The 10,395-nt window shown below is 41.6% G+C and overlaps 1 protein-coding gene across 2 annotated transcripts in view; it reads left to right on the top strand.

The window, feature by feature from the left end:
* The first annotated feature begins 201 nt into the window (after window positions 1–201).
* Window positions 202–10,395, top strand: part of LOC110535968 (multivesicular body subunit 12B) — a 37,250-nt gene continuing 27,056 nt past the window's right edge. The window contains exons 1-2 of one of the 2 annotated variants that reach the window (XM_021621388.2): window positions 202–444; window positions 3,026–3,147. In XM_021621388.2, coding sequence (XP_021477063.1) covers window positions 3,034–3,147 — 114 coding nt within the window. In that variant the 5' untranslated portion in view covers window positions 202–444; window positions 3,026–3,033. The other variant, XM_036935797.1, reaches the window with a different exon arrangement.

Below are 10,395 nucleotides of genomic sequence, written 5' to 3'. Positions count from 1 at the left end.
TTGAGTGACTATCAGTGACTGACATATAGAAAAACCCTGCTGATACACAACCAGGCTGCCAGTTGCCCATGCCCGACCTGCACTGACTAAACTGATTGCAAATGGCTATTGCAGGTGGGATTGTAACACCAAACCATACTGTCAACTCACAAAACAAGTCCAATTCTAACATGTCAATGAGACTAGACTAGACTAGACTAGACTAGTGAATGGCTTTGCTAGATGCCTGCGTACATTATCAATGGAAAATTGGCACACAACTTTGAGTTATGTAGTTGAGGAAATTTGAGTTACGTAGTGAGGCAAAAAAGTTGAACCGTCTCTGGTTGTAGTTAATTATTCCTTAACCATGATAAGAACATTGACACTGGCTCTGTAGTAAAAGACACAAGCAGCACCCTCTAAGGATCCACAGCAGGACAACATTTAAAACAATTGACCAAGGTAAGGATTACAGGCCTACCTGTCTAGCACCATGTGTCCCTCTCTGTCCTATTCCATACGGCAGGAACACTTTACATTTTTTCCAGGCGGTCAAATTCTGTGGTAAGAATCCTAGTTGCTGGCTGGTCCATTCTTGAAAATTGACACACGCTTGAAAAATCTGTAAATCGCCATCCATCTGGGTAATCATGCTCTGCAAATGGAAATTAGTATGTTTGAAAGGAATATTACTCCCCGATAATAGGCTACGTAGAATACACAGATAATGAATCCTTTAGTTGATCTATCAGATTTGTCTTACTTTTTAAAAACTCTGCATTGTTGGTTTAGGGCTCATAAGGAAGCATTTCACGGTAAGGTCAACACCTGTTGTATTAGGCGCTGGGACAAATAAAATATGATTTGATTTGACGAATGCAATGTTGCTCTCATAAAATGTCTTAAGGCACGCTGGAGACGTTGGCAAAAAAAAAATAGTGTCTACACATGTGGAAACAAGCGCACTTCTATGATCTGTGGGTACAAAGATAAAAAGTTTAAAAAAATGCTTCTCTGTGACAACACAGGGTAGAATTGAAAGTGAATAAACAGTGGGGGGGTTGAGTCTCACAGTGTTTGAAAATCACGGTTTTAAAATATTACAAATTTTGATGACGTCATCAGGTTGAACTTTTCAACTGTATCATTCTTTCTACAAAATGTAGAAATGTCGGGACAACTTCAGCATTTTAGCTAAGCCTCTAAATTGAACGCACTTCACTTAACCTTTGTCGTTTTAGTTCACCTAACCTTTCACATAAATTATCCTAAGGTTTGTTGTTAAGTCACCTAACCACCAATGTAAATTCTCCCCATAACTTTGTTGTTAGGATGCAACAAACAACCTGGTCACTCAGAGGAAGACATAAGACATATGTCACTCCTGGTCACTCAGAGGAAGACATATGTCCTCCAAACTTTTGTCAAATTCAACCACAGACCATGTACTTGTTTCTGTTTCTCTAATATGGCAATGTAATCTACGTTTTAGAGCCATTTTAGAGTAACAGAAAAGAGGAAACAGTCGGTGGTTGTATTTAACGAAAGAATAATAAAAATATATGGAGTTCATCAAACATAGATAAGCCTGACTTTACACGGGACAAACATACTGTAGGTACATGGTAAGGGTTTAAGATTTTACAGCGACTCGATGCAGTCACAGCTCCAGTCTGCCCACACTCATCGCTACTCAACTCCCTTGTACTTGTATATGGAGAGTTTAGATTTTCTCAGCTAGCCCTAGTTCTAACCCAGATCGTCTCCATCACACAAGAGCATTTCTCAGCTAGCCCTAGTTCTAACCCAGATCGTCTCCATCACACAAGAGCATTTCTCAGCTAGCCCTAGTTCTAACCCAGACCGTCTCCATCACACAAGAGCATTTCTCAGCTAGCCCTAGTTCTAACCCAGACCGTCTCCATCACACAAGAGCATTTCTCAGCTAGCCCTAGTTCTAACCCAGACCGTCTCCATCACACAAGAGCATTTCTCAGCTAGCCCTAGTTCTAACCCAGACCGTCTCCATCACACAAGTCTCCATCACACAAGTACATTTGCATGTGGCAATTTGATGGGATGCAGTATTGAATTTTCTCTATTGTTTACAGTTTTGTTGGTGGCCGACTCTTTGATATGTGCACATTTTACAGAGTGTGGCTTAATGGCAGTTTGCCTCCAACCACTACACTGCAGTTAGGAAAAGCTAGAATGATTAGTCCACAAATTAACATTCTCCCTCCCTAAACTAATTTGCTATCCTGGATCTCTTTCATGAATAAGAACATCCAACTAACATTTCTTAAATAAATAGCTATTCCTGTATTAAATCTACCAAATTCAATAGACTTAATTACAATAAATTCAGTAAACATTTAGATGGAATGCAGTAACTGTGTCACTTACCCCACTAGGATGCTTTAAGCATAATTTAATAAAATGGTAAAGGAACCTCTGCAAAGCCACTTAACCTTGTAAAAGCCTTGCATACACATTACGCTATAGCTTCTTTAGACAGGAATAGATAACAATTGATCTGGATTTTCTTGCAAATATGTGATCACTCCATCTAAGCTGTTATTGGGTGACTTCACTGGGTCACCCTTAATTGCTTTTTGTCATGCTGGTCTCACTTGTCATTCGATGCAACGCTCAGAGGCCACTTTTTCTTTTGGATCCCAAGAAGCTGACAGAAGTCAATATTGGGCGACAGTTATCATTCTGGCCGAGATGAACATCTTTATGGGTTTAGTCATGATGTAGCATGCTTTACTCCAAAATATATGAGCTGTGCTGTTGCTCAAAATCTTCTGTCCAGAAAGTACAGCATTAGACTACATGCAGCCCTATGGGAAAGATCCATATAAGAGAGAGAAAAGTGTTTTTGAAATAGTTCAATACATGGAAATTAAGATTATTGACTCAGAAACTAAGATTCTAATCCTCTTCCCCCAGATATTCACGTATGTTGAAAAGGTATTTTGTGAGGGAGTGAAGGCACTATTACTTCTATTTCTACTACTATACTTACTGTCTTTCCAAGGGTCCAGCATGATGCCTGGGGTACAGGAACTGTTTGAGGCTCTCCCAGAGCTGACCTCAGAGCCCATCACCGGAGTTGTTGTGGTGGCATGCCGAAGCAAGGCACCTGCTGAATACTCTGTTGTGAGTAACTTCTCAGAGCTTTTTTCATCATTCACTCTTTTGGACTGAGGATACATTATTAAATAAAAGCATATAGCTTGTTATGGAATATAAATGGATTTGATTATACTTCGCTCAACATTTTCCACTTACTTTGAATTCTACCTCATTTGTAGGCAAATCAATTGCAGTATGCATATGTTGTGAAGCAGATGCAGTATGATTTATGCATTATGATTTATGTATAAATTCTATATTTTTTGTAATCAGTGATTAATCAAAACCATGCAGGTCTGTATTAATATTACATTTTTGGGGAACTCAGTCTTACTGTTTTGAGTTAGAATAGTAGAATACACAAGGTGCCATTTCAAAATTTGTTGTGCAACAGCAATTTGTCTCTTGTTATGTCAGTCACTGACAGTCCCTCAATTAGCCTATGTAAGCTAAACATTTTTAGATTGGTAAATTAATCTAGCCAGCTATCTAAACTGGTTGTAATCATGATGGAATTACCGACCGGCCATGCAGGGCACGTGCCCAGGGGCCCTGAACTCCAGGGGGTCCCCATTGATTTTGTTAGTTAAAAAAATAGATATATTTCACTTTTATTTGACCAGGTAGGCTAGTTGATAACAAGTTCTCATTTGCAACTGCGACCTGGCCAAGATAAAGCAAAGCAGTGCGACACAAACAACAACACAGAGTTATACATGGAATAAACAAACATACAGTCAATAACACAATAGAAAAGTCTATATACAGTGTGTGCAAATTAGGTAAGATAAGGGAGGTAAGGCAATAAATAGGCTATAGTGGCAAAATAATTACAATTTAGCAATTAAACACTGGAGTGATAGATGTGCAGTAGATGAATGTGCAAGTAGAGATACTAGGGTGCAAAGGAGCAAAACATAAATAACAGTATGGGGATGAGGTAGTTGGATGGGCTATTTACAGATGGGCTATGTACAGGTGCAGTGATCTGTGAGCTGCTCTGACAGCTGGTGCTTAAAGTTAGAGAGGGAGCTATGAGTCTCCAGCTTCAGTGATTTTTGCAATTTGTTCCAGTCATTGGCAGCAGAGAACTGGAAGGAAAGGTGGCCAAAGGAGGAATCGCGGTGGTGGGTAGTACAGTGCATTGCGAAAGTATTCGGCCCCCTTGAACTTTGCGACCTTTTGCCACATTTCAGGCTTCAAACATAAAGATATAAAACTGTATTTTTTTGTGAGAATCAACAACAAGTGGGACACAATCATGAAGTGGAACGACATTTATTGGATATTTCAAACTTTTTTAACAAATCAAAAACGGAAAAATTGGGCGTGCAAAATTATTCAGCCCCCTTAAGTTAATACTTTGTAGCGCCACCTTTTGCTGCGATTACAGCTGTAAGTTGCTTGGGGTATGTCTCTATCAGTTTTGCACATCGAGAGACTGAAATTTGTTCCCATTCCTCCTTGCAAAACAGCTCGAGCTCAGTGAGGTTGGATGGAGAGCATTTGTAAACAGCAGTTTTCAGTTCTTTCCACAGATTCTCGATTGGATTCAGGTCTGGACTTTGACTTGGCCATTCTAACACCTGGATATGTTTATTTTTGAACCATTCCATTGTAGATTTTGCTTTATGTTTTGGATCATTGTCTTGTTGGAAGACAAATCTCCGTCCCAGTCTCAGGTCTTTTGCAGACTCCATCAGGTTTTCTTCCAGAATGGTCCTGTATTTGGCTCCATCCATCTTCCCATCAATTTGAATCATCTTCCCTGTCCCTGCTGAAGAAAAGCAGGCCCAAACCATGATGCTGCCACCACCATGTTTGATAGTGGGGATGATGTGTTCAGGGTGATGAGCTGTGTTGCTTTTACGCCAAACATAACGTCTTGCATTGTTGCCAAAAAGTTCAATTTTGGTTTCATTCTTCCACATGTTTGGTGTGTCTCCCAGGTGGCTTGTGGCAAACTTTAAACTACACTTTTTATGGATACCTTTAAGAAATGGCTTTCTTCTTGCCACTCTTCCATAAAGGCCAGATTTGTGCAATATACGACTGATTGTTGTCCTATGGACAGAGTCTCCCACCTCAGCTGTAGATCTCTGCAGTTCATCCAGAGTGATCATGGGCCTCTTGGCTGCATCTCTGATCAGTCTTCTCCTTGTATGAGCTGAAAGTTTAGAGGGACGGCCAGGTCTTGGTAGATTTGCAGTGGTCTGATACTCCTTCCATTTCAATATTATCGCTTGCACAGTGCTCCTTGGGATGTTTAAAGCTTGGGAAATCTTTTTGTATCCAAATCCGGCTTTAAACTTCTTCACAACAGTATCTCGGACCTGCCTGGTGTGTTCCTTGTTCTTCATGATGCTCTCTGCGCTTTTAACGGACCTCTGAGACTATCACAGTGCAGGTGCATTTATACGGAGACTTGATTACACACAGGTGGATTGTATTTATCATCATTAGTCATTTAGGTCAACATTGGATCATTCAGAGATCCTCACTGAACTTCTGGAGAGAGTTTGCTGCACTGAAAGTAAAGGGGCTGAATAATTTTGCACGCCCAATTTTTCAGTTTTTGATTTGTTAAAAAAAGTTTGAAATATCCAATAAATGTCGTTCCACTTCATGATTGTGTCCCACTTGTTGTTGATTCTTCACAAAAAAATACAGTTTTATATCTTTATGTTTGAAGCCTGAAATGTGGCAAAAGGTCGCAAAGTTCAAGGGGGCCGAATACTTTCGCAATGCACTGTATATGGGCTTTTGGTGATAAAATGGATGGCACTGTGATAGACTGCATCCAATTTGCTGAGTAGAGTGTTGGAGGCTGTTTTGTAAATGACATCGCCGAAGTCAAGGATCGGTAGGATAGTCAGTTTTACAAGGGTATGTTTGGCAGCATGAGTGAAGGATTTTTTGTTGTGAAATTGGAAGCCCATTGTAGATTTAATTTTGGATTGGAGATGCTTAATGTGAGTCTGGAAGGAGAGTATACAATCTAACCAGACACCTAGGTATTTGTAGTTGTCCACATTTTCTAAGTCAGAACCGTCCAGAGTAGGGACGCTGGACGGGAGGAAAGGTGCGGGCAGATATCGGGTGAAGAGCATGCACTTAGAGCATGCACCCCCATAGAGACTGTCAGAGGTCCGGACAACAGGCCCTCAGATTTGGCACACTGAACTCTGTCTGAGAAGTAGTTGGTGAACCAGGTGAACCAGTCATTTGAGAAACCAAGGCTGTTGAGTCTGCAGATAAGAATGCGGTGATTGACAGAGTCGAAAGCCTTGGCCAGGTTGATGAATACAGCTGCACAGTATTGTCTCTTATCGATGGCGGTTATGATATCGTTTAGGACCTTGAGCGTGGCTGAGGTGCACCCATGACCAGCTCGGAAACCGGATTGCATAGCCGTGAAGGTACGGTGGGATTCGAAATGGTTGGTGATCTATTTGTTAACTTGGCTTTCGAAGACCTTAGAAAGGCAGGGTAGGATAGATATAGGTCTTTAACAGTTTGAGTCTAGAGTGTCTCCCTCTTTGAAGAGGGGGATGACCGCTGCAGCTTTCCAATCTTTGTGGATCTCAGACGATATGAAAGAGAGGTGAACAGGCTAGTAATAGGGGTTGCAACAATTACGGCGGATATTTTTAGAAAGAGAGCTTCCAGATTTTGCAGCTCTTTCAGAACAAATGGGGGAGGCTTGGGCAAGTTGCTGAGGGGGTTGCAGGGCTGTTGACCGGGGTAGGGGTAGACAGGTGGAAAGCATGGCCAGCCGTAGAAAAATTCTTATTGAAATTCTCAATTATTGTGGATTTATTGGTGAAGAAAAAAAAAAAAAAAAAGCTAGCCTTTGCTTTCCTAACTGCCTGTGTATATTAGTTCCTAACTTCCCTGAAAAGTTGCATATCGTAGGGGCTATTCCATGCTAATGCAGTACGCCTCAACATGTTTTTGTGCTGGTCAAGGGCAGTCAGGTCTTGAGTGAACCAAGGGCTATATCTGTTCCTGGTTCTACATTTCTTGAATAGGGCATGTTTATTTAAGATGGCGAGGAAAGCACTTTTAAAGATTAACCAGGCATCCTCTACTGACGGAATGAGGTCAATATCCTTCCAGGATACCCGGGCCAGGTTGATTTGAAAGTGTTTTAGGGAGCGTTTGACCGTGATAATTAGTCATTCTCACTCCGATATCATATTAACATGGCATTAGGCATGGCAAAATGTGTAGAATTGATGGAAATTAGCTTAAGAACTGCTAAAACTTGTCAATGTAAAAAATTGCTTTGAAACAGCAACACTTTCTCTGCGTCCCATGGCAAAATGTATAGAATTGCAGGAAATTAACTCAAATGTTTTTCTCTCTACCGTCAAGAGGGCGGCCACTCAAATGTTTTGCCACCTCTTAGGGCCCCCAAAAGGCTAGGAAAGGCCATGAAACCATGTTCTTAATAACATTGTTGTATTGTTGTGGATTCTACAATATTGTCTTTGGAGGGTAGCCATGAGGCTCTTGGGCATGTACTTGGCTAGCACTTGTGAGTAGTGTTAAGTTTTTTGTGAGAGGAATTGAATAACTAACTAATTCATGCAGTTTACTTTGATGATGGAGATGATTACTGCAGGCATATTTGTTGCCATTAGTCCTTCAGCCGTACCAGAGGCTATGGTTTAACAACCCTTGGTGGATGCTCCCCACAGTTCTGGCACTGTGTCCCCATGTTTGTTGAACACTCTCACAGTAAAGAGGGGTTGCCGGCTGTTTGGCACCCCAGCGAGTTTGAACAATCTGGTTGTGAGAGAGAGGAAAGTGGGACAGCGATATCACTGGCCCGTGGGAGCCATGTTTGTATTTGTGAAAGAGTGAGAAGTGAGAGAGCTAGAGAGAGAGATGGAGAGAGGAATGTGTTTTGTGAATTTAACAAAGCACAAAGCAAACACAGTGATATAGCCTGAAGTGGGCTCAAGGGCAGATCTCTGTTCCTTTTCTTTCTCTACCCTCTCTCTTTCCTTCTTCCTTCCTCTCATCCCCTTCTTTCTCTTCCTGCCCCACCCCACACAGCCCAACTGTTGTAATCTCTGGTGGATGTTGGTGGGTTGGCATTGTGACTGTGCTTTGCATACTGGCATTGGGACTCCATGCATGCCACATGACAGTGAATGAGAATGAGTCTTCCTGCTTGGTTTCTTCAGTAGGACAGATCCCTATGTTGTTACAGAAGGGAGTGGAGGTGTCTGCTTACGTCAATTTTTAGTCATGTTCTTTTACTGTTCATGTTACATTCTAGGCCTACTTTTGTTGTTTCCTTTTTCTGAATTCATCTTCAACGATGACTGCTTTTAAGAAGTACATTTTATGCCGTACATCAATGAGCTGATTAGCTCTTTTGCTCTCCACTACGGTGCACTCACATCTCTGAACTTGAACAGGTTGTTCCTACGCAAGAGAGCAGGCCCAGATCAAACACTGTTCCACAGGAATCAGGAGCATTGCTCAAGCTGCAGCAGCCACCCCACATCAAACAGCTTAAGCAAGCAGTGACACAGACACTTAGGGCCGCAAAGGGAAGCTGTGTGTAATTCAAATTTGCCTGAGCCTATAACATGCTACCCTCATGAACACATTAACATACGTTTATTTGAAGGCGTGTGGTGCTAGCTTGAGATCTGAGCCCACTGTAATTGGCTAGGGCCTCCACAACCTCAGATGGGTACGGTTAATCGTTTAATCAAATATTCGAACGGACGTTAGTATTTGATAACTTGAGTGAGTTTTCTTTTTATAAAAAATGTTTGGGTCTATATTAAGAATCAAAAAGCTTTGTCCAAATGTAATTTAAATGATCCTTGTGACATTGTTACCTACAAGGATATACCATGACATTTGATATTCTTAATTTAATAAAACAACAACTTTTGAATGTAGTTTTTGGAACACTTTATTGAGCAGTCTGTCCGCTGTTTATCTCTGCCATGTGCATTTGCGTCATTTTGATTGGTCAAGAAAGTCAAGAGTGCTTTCTTTAATGTATTTTGACTATCCGGATATCCTAAAATGTCACTATATTATTTGAATATGAAAATCATTTCAAATGTCCATCCCTAGTAGCAGTCGCCTTTCATCTGCTTCTTAGTGCTCTCTCTCATTATAACCTCAATGACGTTCTCTGTCTTTTGAGATCTGTCATAGGAAATACCAGTACTCCCAATAGACTTACCTATTCCATGACAGTTTTGAATCATTTTCATTTGTACAGATTTGGGGAATCGGCAGTTGGATATATCAGTTAATCAGCCAACTTGATATGTGTACATGAACATCGAAATGACAAGATCAGATTTCAAAGATTGATTTAAAGTCAGATCCTGTGATTCCTCTGATCTTCAGAATTTTCGTACAGCTGAAACACTTCCAGCAATGAGCTCTGTTGGAAGATGGGAGCCACATTACAGTAGATAGTAAAAAGAAAATACAGAGTAAGTCCACCAAAACTTTACCCCTTTACCTCTCCCTCTGCGGCTCTGCGGGTGGCAATTCACATTCTGGGCGCGTCGCCCCCTGCTGCCGGAGCTGTGGCAGGATGACGCCTGAGGTGCCTCCTAGGAGCGCTGTGCCCTCGTTACTCCCTTGCTTGACTTTGGGTTTCACACAGCCAGCCCTTTGTTTACGCTGACAGGATGCACTGGCTACTGACCTGGAAAAAGTGGCCAAGACGGGTTGTCTTGTAAGGAGGTGGGGGCTTCTGGTGATGTATGGGCTCCTCATGGGACTGCGCCCGCTTGAGATGCCTGCATCTCTCTCTTTTTCTCTCTCTGCCTCTCACTTTCTCTCTTTCTTTTTCTCTTTTTTTTCTTCTCTCTCTCTCTCTCTCTCTCTCTCTCTCTCTCTCTCTCTCTCTCTCTCTCTCTCTCTCTCTCTCTCTCTCCTCCCTCTAGTCACTGGTGGTTTTGCATAAGTCTATCCCTGCCATGTTTTCCACAGCCAATTGCTAGGGTCATTCATCATTATTGTCAGGATGGTAATTTGTGTGGGTGGGGGCAGAGATCCAGAACTTCTTTGTTTGAATGAACCTCATTAAATTGAATCGTCTTTGTAAAGGATCCTCTCTGAGAATAAGTCTGGCAGTCATTTTGGTGATTTACCGACGATGGCCAATGTAACATGACGTTTCAGCCAAGCTTGTTTGCTGGTAGCTATGGAGAAATGTCTGACTCACTCATGTGAGGGAAGTCTTGGCTTTATCATTGTTGAGTGCATGCACACTTATAG

The sequence above is a fragment of the Oncorhynchus mykiss genome, chromosome 11 (assembly GCF_013265735.2).
Source record: "Oncorhynchus mykiss isolate Arlee chromosome 11, USDA_OmykA_1.1, whole genome shotgun sequence".
Classification (NCBI taxonomy): domain Eukaryota; kingdom Metazoa; phylum Chordata; class Actinopteri; order Salmoniformes; family Salmonidae; genus Oncorhynchus; species Oncorhynchus mykiss.
The sequence above is the reverse complement of the archived record's forward strand: the minus strand, read 5'-3'. Positions and strand labels throughout refer to the sequence as shown.